The sequence below is a fragment of the Saccostrea cucullata genome, unplaced genomic scaffold (assembly GCF_032062105.1).
Source record: "Saccostrea cucullata isolate Sc308-1 unplaced genomic scaffold, CSIRO_AGI_Scuc_v1 ctg8221, whole genome shotgun sequence".
In the NCBI taxonomy this organism is placed as follows: domain Eukaryota; kingdom Metazoa; phylum Mollusca; class Bivalvia; order Ostreida; family Ostreidae; genus Saccostrea; species Saccostrea cuccullata.
Window position 1 is genome coordinate 1 of NW_026927131.1, and position 15,215 is coordinate 15,215.

Consider the following 15,215-nt stretch of genomic DNA (forward strand, 5'->3'; position numbering starts at 1 on the left):
ATTAATCTATGAAAATTTTTGTCATCTGAAATCGCATCATTGGAAAACTCTCAATGAAAAAATCAAAAGCTCTACGCTTAAACTCGTTCATTGTACTTACATAAACATGACTCAAGTTGTTTTTTTTAAACCTTTTTTTTAACTAAAACTTTATTTATATCATCTGTCCATAAAGGTGTGAATTTTATGCTTGTGTAAAATTAGCTTTTAGAAAAGGTTGCTCACATTACCCTTATACATTTAACATTATGTAAAAAAATGTTTCAGCTAAATTTGACCTGAAGGTCTTTATTGACCCTTAAGCATTAATAATTACATATTCAGAAACTAAAGAATATAATTCTATCTCATACGTGTTGGAGATACAAGATGCTTAATTATTAGCACTTCCGGTTTTGACACGATCCCTCGCTTCAAGATTTTATTCTATTGAAACTTTTATTTGTGAAAATTATTGCCCTAATAAACCGAATGATAAAGAGCGATGATATCATTAAAAGCAAGAAAAAGACTCGTGTATGTCAGGAAATGTGTCTTATTTTATCAAGGAACCTGTATTGGCTACTTGAAGATAGATGCTAGATTTACCCCCCCCCCCCCAACCTTTAAATCGTTTTCGGAGAAAGTCAAACTAGCCTAGCAGTTAAGTTGTTGTTACTTCTTAAAAGATTATATTAACATCTTCAATAATGCTTTCTTAAATTATACTACGTATGCCTATCTTGTAATGTAGGTACAGTAACTTACCATGGATCAACAATGAATCTCCTAGCCTAACACGTTTTGTACTGCCATCGTACAAAGGGTTAATTTTCACGATCCCATGGTCCTTACAACTTTTAGTCAGAAGTTCGTTTGATGTAAAGTTCCAGAAAGTGTCACATAATGTTTTCATAGACGCACATAGCAAAGATTATAAATTTTGAACACGATCTACTTTCTTTCGATGCATTTCAACATGAACGGTGCTACGTCATCAAGTTATACGTCATCAATTTGAATTAGCAATCATTCGTGTAGTTTCGTAGGGGAAGTTTTGTGAAAACGAAAGTCGTATGAGATAAATAGAACATCTATAATTGTGTGATTTGATATTGGCTTTATTCAACTCGTAGGCAAGCTTTGCGAATATATACACCAATTCAACTCGTTGGATAAAGCTAATATCAGATCACACAATATAGGTACCCTCTATATATAAAACAAAGATGTTTACATACGTGACAACTTGCATGTTGCTGAAAAGTATTGATTCTTCATACATTTTTCGTTAAGTGCACATTTTAGGATTTTGCATTCTTCTGTTATTTCCTGAAAAAAATTATGTAAAAAAAAAAATAAAAAATGTTCTATCAATAACTCTGTCCCTCTCTCTCTGTCTCTCTCTCTCTCTCTCTCTCTCATATGTTAGTCTTTTCTTTTTAAAAATCCATCGTATACAAAATACTAAAGTCAAGTAACTACATAACCAATAATACTCTACCGACTGAGTTACCATGTTCAGTTACACTCAAATAAATACCAGTGAAATATTGAAAACTTACCATTGGCCAAGTTTCTCGACGACTAAAGATCCAGCCATCCCCATTCCCAAGTTTCGTATCAGCACTGGTGTCGTTTTCGTAATTCAACTCACAAAATAAATCGGCACGTCTGTAGTTAAAAGACAGACATCCAGATCGTACAAGACATTCTCCAGCACAATCCAACGGACTAATCTCTGCTATAGTGGTCAGCAAGCTTCCCAACAGTCGCCTTCCCCATTGTATATTACCGTAACCATCTTTCAGAGATACATTTGTCAAAGCAACGCAAAAGAAAATCGCATTTAGAAAGAACCTACAATATAAATGTATCATATCTGCTTCCCTTACATTTACAACTAGGATAACTTCGTTGTAAATTTCATTTTATATTGAAGTTAGGAGGCAGATGCATGATCAAATTATTGATCTTAACTCTTCATTATTGTTCATGCATATTTTACTACTTTATGTTTTATTCTCCTTTAAGTCCTCAGTTCTCCTTGGAAAAAGACTGAGCTTGTTTTTTTTTTGTTTAAAGCAGGCAAAACAAATAACGTCATGTAGAAATGAAATATGTTATTTATTAAAGTAAAAGACAGAAGAAGTAAAACACAGTTAACGAAATAGGGTGGGGAGGAGAAATAAGGGGGACTCAAATATAAAGTATTACAATCTTAGGCAAAATATTACACAATCTGACCCCAGCACCATAATGACATTGTTACATGATGTACATAATAAAAAAGGGGGAGTCAACAGGACTAGAATAAGAATTCATAATGATTCAAACTTGTAATCTTTCACAAATTACAACATACATGTATTTCAAGTTGAGCCCCTTATAAACATCATAAGATTCAAAAACACAATTATATAAAATGCTTTAAACTTCTGCCTGCCATCAAAAAAAGGTAGGTACAACAAAATGATAAACAGTAATCCAATCAGAGATTGGACCCTGTAATTTTTCGTGGGGATATTCATGTAGCAATTCAGTCGACGGTATTTATTGCTCACTGCGAAGTCGGATCGGGAATGGGGTTTCAAGTTCTAGTGTAACGACGAAAAGTGAACCTCTTAAAATATTGCCTACATGTACGTAGAAAATTGACCCCTGGTCAATATTCTACAAGGGCACTTTTCGTCGTTACAACGGAAGCAACAAAACTTATATTTATTCTTTTAAAAGATACCACAGAGTCTGACAACTGTGTTTCATATTTAGATATTTTACTCGAGAAAGACGATAATGGTACATGTAACCTAACAACTAAGTTATATGATAAACGCGACGACTTTAACTTTTCTATCGTCAACTTCCCAAGTACTTATGCAGCAATATACCTTCATCACCTGCATACGGAGTGTATATATCTAAGTTGATTCGATACGCAAGGACATGCTCTACGTATAAACAGTATCTAAAAAGAGGTAAATTATTGACAAACAAGTTGATGAAACAAGAATATCAGCAGTCTCGTTTAAAGTCATCATTTCGTAAGTTCTATGGTCGATACAATGACCTTGTCAGCAAATACAGTTTACCTTTGAGTCAAATGCTGACTGACATTTTTTATACCAATTGTTAGTTCATTATTTATACACTGAATTGACGACGGATTTTTCCGTTATTTCACGATCATGACAATGAGCACACGGCGGGTGTGACCGGTCGGCAGGGGATGGTCACTCCTCCATGGCATCTGATCCCACTTCTGATGTTTCGGAGTCCGTGTTTGCTCAGCTCCTGTTTTGTATTGTTTTATGTACTTTGATACTGAATAATGTTCCTTATCTCCTTATCCATCCTTACATTAAAAAAATTAAGATCATTAAAATCAAATTAAAATCATATTTTCCTTGTTAATACATATATCCAAGAAATGAGTCGGAACTAGGTGCATGTCGTAAGTAAGCAATCCTTCTTGACAGATCTGTTCCGTGTTGGACCCATGAATAGTTTTAGACCTGAATAGCAAGGGCCTTTTCCCTTTGGAAGCCATATTGGAGGCCAACCTGGTAATTTTTACTCTTTTTTACGTTATTAGATATAAGAGGTTGTAGCAGAAATAATTTTGGGAAAATCTTCAAAAAAATAAAAATTGTGAAATGAAAGGATGCTTAAATGAATTTATAATCTTCAGAAAACAATGCATCCTACCACAGAATAGTTAGTATAAAAAGTTAAAATTGACTGAATAGTGTAGGAAAATGAGCATTTAGACGTCCAATATGGCGGCCACCGGGAAGTAACTCTTGCCGAATTCAGGCCCATCGAAAACTATCTATTGATCAGGTGTATAGGAATCCCTATGTCAAATTAAGTAATAAAGTAAAGGCATTGCATTTGGTATGAAACACTTCGACTAGAATATGACAGTGTTAGATTATCATTGTTGAAAAACATTGTAACAACCATAAAATTTATGCAATGTCAATTTAATCCGACTAATTAAATTTCATGAACATCAACTCATCTATTACAAACTTGCCCTTAACAATTATTTGCGAGTTCAGTAACAAATAATATTGGAGAAGTAAGCACCATATGCAGGTGATGGTGGAATATTATTACGAACGTAAATAAAGTTGATTGTTGAAAAGGTGAAGTCATTTGGATGTCATCAATTTAGTTTTTATTTGCCCCTTATCGTCTGCAGTCAATAAAACACCTAGATTGCATTAAGAAACAGGCACAAGGAGCATGAAACATCTTAAGTTTAAGTCAAAATATTCATGGTGTACTGGAACTTTGATTAAGTCAAGTAGACAAAAATAAAAATATTTCTTAATATTGCCTTACAAAAGTGTTTTATCTGCAAAATTTGAGAATCGTTCAATAATTATTAAATATTTTATAGGCGATTAAAAATTTGATTTAAGTTTAAGTCTGTTTCATGATCCTGGGGCCAGATGTTGTGGACTACCTGATGATTTTATATCCAGTTCACAACGAGACAGCATGTTGACATATTAAATGAAATATTCAAGTTTATAATTCCTCAAACGATGCAAAATAGGAGCAGAGCAAACACGACATGGACCTCCTAAACATCACAGGTGGGATCAGGTGCCATGGTAGAGAGAGAATCCGCTGTCGAATGGTTTAAAAAAGAAGCTAAAACTGTTAACTGAGTTTTAGAACCCATTCTACTTTTTTATGAATTGAGGGATCTCTTCAGCTTTCATTATCATATTAGTAAGCAGTACTTTTAACATCCATTTCAACTGCTGAAAGAAACTGGCCACAAAAAAAATATGCTGATTTTTAAATCTAGATTCATAAATTTCAAGACACAATCTTTGCTTTAGTTTTGATTAATAACACATAAAATGCTTTTTAACCTGGCATGTATTGTTAGGTTCACAAAACAACCATAAAAACATTATTTTTTTTTTATCAGTAAACATATTCTAAACAATTATTTAAAAGTTTAAATTTTTTAGAATTAAAAAGATGACCAGTATCATTTAACATTTAAGGACAAAAATAGGAAGTATTAAAGGAACATTAATGGCATACATATTATCACGAAATTTAGTGCACGGTGTGTCGGACTGGTTCACAGAGGATACCTGCTGTTCCATGACATCTCATCCCTCGTGTGATGATTTTAGAGGTCCCTGTTTGCTCGGTTCTGGTTTGAATTGATTCAATTAATTTTGCGCTCAATTTCCAATCGTTATAGTAATATTTTATCATTGTTATATTGCTTTTTAAATTATATAATTTAATATACATCTCCTCCTGTATAACTGATTCATATTTACAAAGAAATTATTAACAAAAAGAAAATACAAAATGCATCATTTTTTTATTTGAAAAATACAAATAAAGAGTTGACTCGAACAGGAAATTTTCACTTTACATTGGGGAAATATTCAGGTCTATTCTAATTAAGCTTTCCTCTGTTGTTTTGTCAACCAAAAGTGTGACTGTATGTGAAAAATGTTTCAGAGAAAACCATCCCATTCACACATGTAAGCATTCTTGTAGTAACACGGCCTATCGTTAAACTCGCCATCATAAAACATGTCTACACAGTTCCTTTCCTGTCCTCCATTCGGGTTTCCGTAGGACCACCTTAAATCCCCCACCGGAGATTTGGAATATTCCCAAACAAAGTAACTCTCGTTCTCCCTATCATTTGCTCCTGTCCATATGGTACAGTCATATCTGTCCTCACAGGCTTATATGAGAAAAATACAAATTACTGTAAAATCACATATTTTCGTGAGTCAAGTTTTCGAGGTTTAAGGTTGAAAATATTGGTTTGGGGGAATTGATTTCACAGTTGGAGAATATGATATGAAATTTTATATTTCGTTGTGGTCGAAAATTCTTGGGTCTCCCCATACCTTGAAAACAACTATTAACAATTAAACCCCGACGAAAATTAGTGATTTCACAGTATGTGATTATTTTACATTTCGTACCTTACACATGTAAGGCCAATATCACAAATGATCACATAAAGGATATTTGAGTTTGGTAGAAGTGAGACAATTCATTAACCCTTGATTGTTCTTATAAGATCATCATATAAACTAAATAAACATATGCACATTTTTTGAAAAACTCACAAACATTCGTTAATACATTCTTCGTTATCCAGTCGTTTTCCTCTGCATCGTTAACTTCCACTAGCTGACACGACTTTTGAAAATCCATATCTTTTATCAGTAATTAAAATTTACGTGCATGATTCCTTGGTTTTGTTAAATCAAAAGAATGAATAAGTATCGATTGTTTAAAAGACATTTGTAAGATATTATTATGAATTATGCTTATTCAGATAATGTTTTAAATAGGAAAGGATGACGTAAGTTCATTTGTTAGGAAATATAAAATTTGAATTAACAAATCGCTATAGAAATAGAATAAGTATGAAACTAATGATTCATAATTCATATATCAGAGAAATGAATAACCGTATAACGAATGAACCAATTCAAATGCATTGAAATGAATATATCAAGGTGGACATTTACCCTTTATTTGAATCCCTCGGTCAAAAAAATATAAGAAAATAATACTAACCATTGCCGCTTCTTGGGTATGAGGGGTATTAATTAGACGATAGCATTTCCTTTCATTGCTGCATATCCATCCCCTGACACAATCTACAACAAATCAAAAACATAAAACATTCATTGGTAAAAAGCTTGAAAAACTTCCTCAATTCTAAAATGACCAATATTTAAAAACTGGCTAAATATATACGGAGAGACAATTAGCTATAATGAATATAATTCGTTTACAGATAAAATCAGTTTTGGAAACAAACTATGGCGATTATTAAAGTGTTTTCTCTAGATTGTTGGGGTATGTGCTGGCGCAAAAACATCGTCCAATGTTCAAAGGCCCCTTTTTTGGAATCTGCAGCCATATTTTTGTATTTTTGTTTGATAAGAATGATCATAAATTTGACATAATTTTTCTATGCTTAATGTAAAGATTTAATGCAATTCAACTATACAAAATTGGTCCCATCAGAATAACGTATACATGAAGCAGAGATATAAGGTTGGTATCTTAAACATTCAGAAGATTACATGTGTATACTCAAGCAATATGATTAAAATTATAAATTTTTATCTAGTTATTATTTTCCAGTATTTCCCGGGAAATACTAGTAATACTAGTAAGATCCTTATTTCACTGTATTTGTCAATAGTTTGTCTCGTTAATAAATTTAGATTAAGGACATGTTCTAACTACTTTGCCATGTAGGCGACCATGACACGTGAGTAAAATTAAAAGATAACATGATTTTTAAAAAAATTAAATACAACTATGTATCATCCTTTAAATTATATGGCTGAAAAGTAACACTTTCATAGAATGATCATTCGTCGATCAAGTGAATATAAATAATATCATAATTCTTACCGTGACACGTGATATTGACGTCACTCCAGGTTCTGTTCAGCAGACATTCCACAAGTCCGTCCCCAGTCTGACCAAAGCCATCAATGCAAGATAATTTGTGCTTGCTTCCAAAATTTAAAGTGTTTTTTGAATTGAACTTCTTCACGTTTTCTGGAAGCTGTAGAGTTGATGGATGACATTCTTCAGGAAAAATATTGTAATTGCTGCATTTGTAAGACCAAATACCGTAATAAGTTATAATTATATCAGCTCGCTTGACATAAAAATTTAAATACAGTATTTCTATACATCATATTTCAACATATTTCATCATTGAAATTATTTTAGTATCTTTGAATTAATATTATTTAAGGTACTTGAAAGTAACAGTTATTTGACAGGATTTGTACACCATGGATGTACAATGTTAACTTTCAGCATAATCACAGAAGATGATTTTTTGGGTAATTTTTTTTCAATTAAACTATAAGAGTATACGAAAGATAAATTGTGTGTCCCTTCAAGTTTTAAAAACTCATGTCGCATGAAACAGATCAGCAACGTAATGAAAGTTCATCTTTCGCATAATAGTGAAGGTCAAATACCAACTCATAAGATACTAACTTAAAGAATGTATGTATATTATTTAAAGATTACCTTGTATACTTACGTCAAAATATCTTGAATTTGTTCCAACATCCTCATACATAGAGAAGTTGAGATGTGGAAAAGAATAGATGAAGTGATATGAATTGAACTGAATAAATTGATTAATAGGTTAATTTACTTTAGGAATATATTAACTTTCTGTGGGGGATATGTTATCATAATGTTACATGTCAAGGATTTAAAATTTAAAATTTAAATTTAAAAGTGCAGGTATGGTAATTCAAATTCATTTTAATAGTTGTGAATATCAAAAATTTTTAAAACTGACGTCTGGTTTCGAAGAAATTTCACCTTAGAAAGGGGACTATATATGGATCCAGTATATATTATTCATAAATCAGCCTTTACACTAGGGAGGGATTAGTTGAATTGTTTGTTTTTTTTAATTGCTGTTTTTATTTTCAATCCAATCTGAATTCATTAGACATTTACAAATATACAAAGAAAGAATGCAAATTGAAACTGTCAAAGCCATGCAGGGTCCCACAGACATCACGCATTGATACCTATTTATATTGATTCTTGACTTTTAGATTTGATCTTTAAGCGTTTTTCTTTTACATTCTCTGCTTGTATGAAGTTAACTAAGAACTCGTGATCACACAGCACAAATAGTTTGGAATTATATCGTTATAATTTTGACTTTTAAACATTACATTATTTCGTACCTGAGTGATATAGAAAATCTCTGCTGTTTTAACATGTCACAAGGTTAATAAAAAAGTGACGTCATTAACAGGTAAAAAATATAATTCTCTATCACCTGAAACAGAAACTTTAAGGAAAGTCGTTATTTCACGTAAAATATTATAATCGAAGGTAAATTTTTTTAACATTTGGGTTCTTACAATAACTTAAAGGAATTCTTACAAAAGAAATAAAATACTTCAAGCAAGATGAGCTGCAACTTTGATGTCGGTATTTTTTGTTGCAAAATTGTAAATAACTATTTCAGTGACAGAAAAATAACGTTAATAACCTTCTGTTGTTCGTATTTGCAATGAAAAAACTATTTATAAGCTTTGATTGAATAACAATTACATTATCGGCGTCCTGTACAATAATGATTTCGTATATAAATCTGTATAATTGGATTGTATATAGAAGTCTTTCTTCTGTCTCATTTTAGTCTGATCACAAAGGTTTAAGTTACATACAAATTTATCAAAATAACATTTCAAATCACATTATTGAGAAACTCTCCATGAAAAAAATAAAAGCGCTATGGTTGATCTCTTTCATTTTACTTATCGATACAAGACTCAAATTCCCAATTATTATTTTCGATTTTTTAGATAAAGGTTTGCTTGTACCATCTGTCCATAAAGGTGTAATTTTTATGCTTTTGTGTAAAATTAGCTTTCAAAAATTATTTTCAAAACACCCTTACACATTATCTAAAAAAAAAACGTCTGCTAAATTTGGCCTGAAGGTCTTTAATGACACTTAAAGATTAGTCATTACATATTAAGACAAAAAAAAAGAATATAAATTTTATTAAACAAAGATGTTTACATACCTGACAACTTGCATGTTGCGGAAAGGTAAGAATCCTTCATACATTTTTCGTTAAGTGCACATTTTAGGCTTTTGCATTCTTCTGTTATTTCCTAAAAAATAGGTCTTAGAAAAATAACTAAAAATGTTCTATCAGTAACTCTCTCTCTCTCTCTCATTTGGTAGTCTTTTCTTTTAAAAAATTCGTCGTATACAAAATACAGAAGTTACCTGAATACATAATCAATAATACTCTACCGACTGAGTAACCATGTCAGTTACACTCAAATAAATAAAAATTTTGAAAACGTACCAATGACCAAGGTTCTCGACGACTAAAGATCCAGCCATCTCCATCTTCATGTTTTGTATCAGCACTGGTGTCGTTTTCGTAATTCAACTCACAAAATATTGCAGCCTGTCTGTAGTTGAAAGACAGACATCCAGATCGTACAAGACATTCTCTAGCACAATCCAATTGACTAATCTCTGCTATAGTGGTCAGCAAGCTTCCCAACAGTCGCTTACTCAATTGTAGATTACCGTAACCATCTTTAAGGGATACATTTGTCAAAGCAACGCAGAAGAAAATTGCATTTAGAGAGTACCTACAATATAAATGTACCATCCTCGTTTCCTTAACATTTACACTTCGGATAACTTCGTTGTAAATTTCATTTTTATTGAAGTTTGAAGGCATATAATTGATTAAATTATTGATCTAAACTCTTAATTATTGTTCATGCATATTTTACTACTACAGCTCTACACACTTTTTAAACTCACATGTTTTTTTGGACAAATAAACGTCACATTGTTATAATTCAAACTTGAATAACAAGGCATCAAAAGATACTTAAAGGTGATTTATTACTAATTAAATCGATTTTAAATCACTAATTAAGAACATAATTTCCCCATAATAATTGGTAGGATTTTAATATTCTCTTGCATGATAAATTAAGACAGCTCACAAACGGTTTTTCAAGGTTTCTCGTCAAATGCTGTCGTCTTTGAATCAGGTCTTTTCAAAGCAGTCCTTTGCCTTCCCTAGACACAAAAAACACAAGTTTGGAAATTTCTACTGAATAGTATCAAAGAAAGCTTGATTGATTTAATTTGAAAATACCTATTGCAGAATCATATAGATATAACATCATTCCATTTATTAATGAAGTTCCCTTTAAAATATCGACGTTGAAACCTTACAATAATGATTCTTTAGAATATAAACCTTTGAAATTAGATATTTATGACATATAATGGTTATGTCTTGAACTGAAGATTGATTATGTTAAGTTTTATTGTAAGAATAATGTGACCTTAATTTGTGCGAAAAACAATATGAGTTTAAAAGTGCGTTGAGCTGTATATGTTTTATGTTCTTTTATGTTCCTTAGTTCTCTTGTTAAAAGACGGAGCTTGATTTTGTGAAAAGCAGACAAAACAAATAATGTCATTTAGAAATGAAATATGTCATTTATTTAATTAAATGACAGAAGAAGTAAAACACAGTTAACAAAATAGGGGGGTTGGAGAAAAAGGGGACTCAGATTTAGAGTATTACACAGGATGAAAAGCAAGGTTTCCCAAATTTGGAAACCCGATGGAAACATATGGGAATCGTGACATCAGTAGTTTCCATATAGTTTCCATTTTATGGAAACCACATAGTGGTTTCCACATAGATTCCCGACATGGAAACAATCAACCTGTGGTTTCCCGTAAGTTTCCCAAGATAGAAAACCATGGAAACATACCCCGGTGGTTTCCACATAGATTCCCGACATGGAAACAATCAACCTGTGGTTTCCCGTAAGTTTCCCAAGATAGGAAACCATGGAAACATGCCCCGGTGGTTTCCATGTAGATTCCCGATATGGAAGCAACCAACCTGTGGTTTCCCGTAAGTTTCCCAAGATGGGAAACCATGTAAACATGCCTCAGTGGTTTCCATACAGATTCCCAACATGGAAGTCACCAATGTGTAGTTTTTCCTCATGTTTCCCAAGTAGGGAAACTTTGAAAGTATATCTCAATACTAACCCACCTACCTTTTATTTTACAAAAAGTTAAATATTTAATTATGTTACCATATTTTTACCAATTATAGAAATATTTCAAAAGTGTTTACATGCTGTATCAAAATAATTAACTTCAAACAGTTAAAATAAATAGATTTGTATTTCTGTGTGATTAATTTAATATTTCAGCACCGTGAACGCAATTCAATTTTAATTTAATTTTATTTAACTGAATTTTATTTAATTTTTAATTTGATTTATCACATAAGTTTTGGTAAACTCGTATAGAATGCGTGAAGTGGAATAGAAAAAAGTAAGTGCATGCAGTTATGTAGAAATCAATCATTTCCGATCCCACTTTCTTGAAGCTGTCTATGATGAATGTTCCTTTGAAAAAATCGAAGAGCTAAGGAAGGGTACATTTAATGAAATTATTTACAGAAAAGGTTAACTAAAAAGATCGATTAAAAAGTAAATAAAGAAATATGTCAAGTTACGATTACTGATTAAGGACAGGTGAGACGTTCCTCAATAAAATAATTAAATTTTTTTCCAATATTTTGCAACTGACATTGAAGAATTATTTTTACATAATCACATGTATTCATAAGACATCAAGGTACCTTACCAGGCATTTGTGTTAGATACCAGAGGTTGGCATTTCTTATACACCGGGGTAATCCGTCAGGAAAAAAAATACTTCAGTTGGTTTGTCAAAATTACATTTTTAGTGTTTCAAGTTTTTAAATACAAGTTTAGAAAGTGATAAAGATTTTGTTTTAATATGATTTAATATATTAATATAAACTGGTCAGATAAGAATCATTTTATCGAATTGGCTGGGGGTGGAGTATTATCATACTAGTATTTGACTATTAATAGTGAATATTGTTTTTTTTAAATTTATTAAATTATTGTTTTTATTATTGGGGGTGGGGGTGGGGGGTTGCTTTTCATTTTTTCCTTGAGAAGCCCCCCCCGAAAAAAAAACGCTTTTGAGGAAGTCACTATGGTCGGCCTGTGTAATTAGGGACACCTGTCCTCACGTGCCATTTCAGGTGGAGACACGTGCCGCGAAGACACCTGTCACTGTGTATTTTTTGTATATTCTATGTGAATTGAGACGGTTTTGTACCTAAAGGGAACAATGGGCTGCTGTCGAGCATGTACACACACAGTCTCCGACCGAAAATTCTTTTAAATTAAGATGATGATTCGTGTTTCTTTCATCATTTAAAAAATTGTATATTCCATAAATAAAGTTATACAAGAGAACATATTTATAAAATAACCTACATTTAAGAAGTTCAATGAAAGCACAAACTATTTAGAATTTTTATTTCAATTTTCATTACTGATTTAAAATAAAACTATCCTCTTTAGAAATTAAATAATTTTCTATAGGTATTGAATAGATCTTAATTCTCGTCGTGTATAATTATATTAAATCAGAATGACGTTAATAGATCAATGTGAAATCAAAACTGTATTTAATATTGTTGATGGGTTTTTGTGTGAAATTTGTAATCTAACATACTACAAAGACATTTATTAGATAAATGTTTATAATATAATTCATCACATAAAACGTTTTTTTTTTCTTTCCTTTTTTGTTTATTAAATATGTACGCAGATCCCCGTGTAGAAAACGCCTGCACTTTTCGCATGAAATTACAATGTAGGGTCATAAACGCACATACACTATATTTAACAAACTTTAAAATTTTCAGCCATTTTTTCTCCAAAGGCCATTGCTCTAGATAAAGAAAAGTCTATAATATTTTGCATGATTTTGTTTTCCTTAAGAACAATGGCTTTAAAAGTAATGCATGCTAAGGCAATCTATTAAAAGAATTAATTGTATAATTAATTCATTGTATAATTGTCACGATTGTATTTTTGTGCAGTTTTTGTTGATTTCATTCTATAAAGGTATGAAGTTTGTCAATACTTCAACAAACATTTCTTTATCTATGTTGTACACTACTTTATTTTTATTCGCCGATATGCTACTCTTTTTAAAAAAAAAACTTGCGTGACTAATAAACTCGATCTTCAGGCCTGTAGGAAAGTAATTTCCGTTAGAGTTATAAACTAACCGGGATTTTATTTTTATTAGCATACCTTACCAGATTTCTTAACGAAAAAAAAAACATTAAAGAAATACAGGGCGGGACAAGCTAAAGCTGTATGCATATAAGTACAGCCCTGCACATCAACGAGTATAGATGACTTTCGACATAATCTTTCCCATGACTTCACTTATACCAATCACGACTAAAATACTGAATTAAAATACTGTTATATTTTCCTGCCTTTGATAAGATGTTAGTTTTGTTCCACCTAGAGATATAACTCTCCTAAGAAAAAGGTTTTCAACATTCTGATTCATTTAACAATTTTACGTGTTAAAATGATGTGGGCAATTTTTTAAGCTAAAGGCCAAGGAGTTTAAAGTACAATGTACATGTAGCAATTACAGAAAAGTCTAGCAGGTCCACCAGTAATATTGATAGCAGGATCAAAATCTATAATTAAACCCGAAAAGGAGGGAGTTCAATTAGTAATTTAATCCCCCCTCCCCCCCCAAAAAAAACAACAATTTATTAGCAATGAATTATTAATCACCGAACTTTTCAATCATCACTATTGAAATAAAAAAAACTGTTCTTGATAATCATATTATAATTGTAGCCCATTTTCATGCCTTTTAGGATTCCTGTGGAAAGTTCACAATAAAAAAATGTGCTTTTAAAAATTTAACATCTTTTGGTGTGACATTATAAATTCATAATCATGCATGTAACAGTTAAAAGAAGCGGGGAAGGGGGGGTACTTTCAGCAAGGACGGCCACTACCAACAACCAAGCCCCGAAACCCATATCCCGAAGGCAAATAAGTTGAGGTGTCAAGCAAGAAACATTTTTTTTCTGCTTTTTCTAAATATACTAGGCCTACACATCATATCGGAAAAAATATTTAGGAGCCCCTCTTTTTATTCCATGAAAAAGGAAGAACTTAATTAAATTCTAATATAAGATCTCATTATCACACTTAATCATAGTGAATGTAAACAGTTTATATTTCCCATCCTGCATCGCTCTGTAGGCGCTTTATTTCATTGGTCAATTTCCCGAGGCGCCATTTTTGGAGGATCGAGAAGGACGAAGAAGAAGGTGTAAGCAGCTGGTAAATGTGAAAAGTTAAGATGATTTCACCACCCAGTGTCTTTAAGACTGTGATAAATGCAATGGCCAACAATGAAGGATTAGTGTACGTATATTTTTGTTAACTTTTTACGGTAAATAGTTGTAATATTTGGCAACAACAAATCTTCACTATCGGAGGCAACTTTTGTTCTGACGCCATTTTGAAAAGTTGGATACCTAAGTTTTAAATTGTTAAGTGTATATATTGCAGAGAGAAAGAGAGAGAAAAAAAAATTGAGACAGTGATGTAGCATAACTTAGATTATGGAGGTCCCAAAGGCACCGTGCATGTGCATGCTGTATGTTGTAAAATGGCAACGTTTCGCCTTTTATCATGTTTATTAAAATGTATGCTCTATATGTATGTTCTCCCTCTATATATAAATGAATCCTTTTCGGAATTAAAAAAAAATATTTT

At 31.8% G+C, this 15,215-nt stretch overlaps 1 protein-coding gene across 1 annotated transcript; it reads right to left on the bottom strand.

Moving 5' to 3' along the window:
- Positions 1-5,438: 5,438 nt before the first annotated feature.
- Positions 5,439-6,198, bottom strand: LOC134273527 (pulmonary surfactant-associated protein A2-like). Its single transcript, XM_062755725.1, has 2 exons — positions 6,111-6,198; positions 5,439-5,716 (listed from the first exon to the last, which is right to left on the bottom strand). The coding sequence occupies exons 1-2, from the start codon at positions 6,196-6,198 to the stop codon at positions 5,481-5,483; spliced, it is 324 nt and encodes a 107-aa protein (XP_062611709.1). The 3' UTR covers positions 5,439-5,480.
- Positions 6,199-15,215: the final 9,017 nt, after the last annotated feature.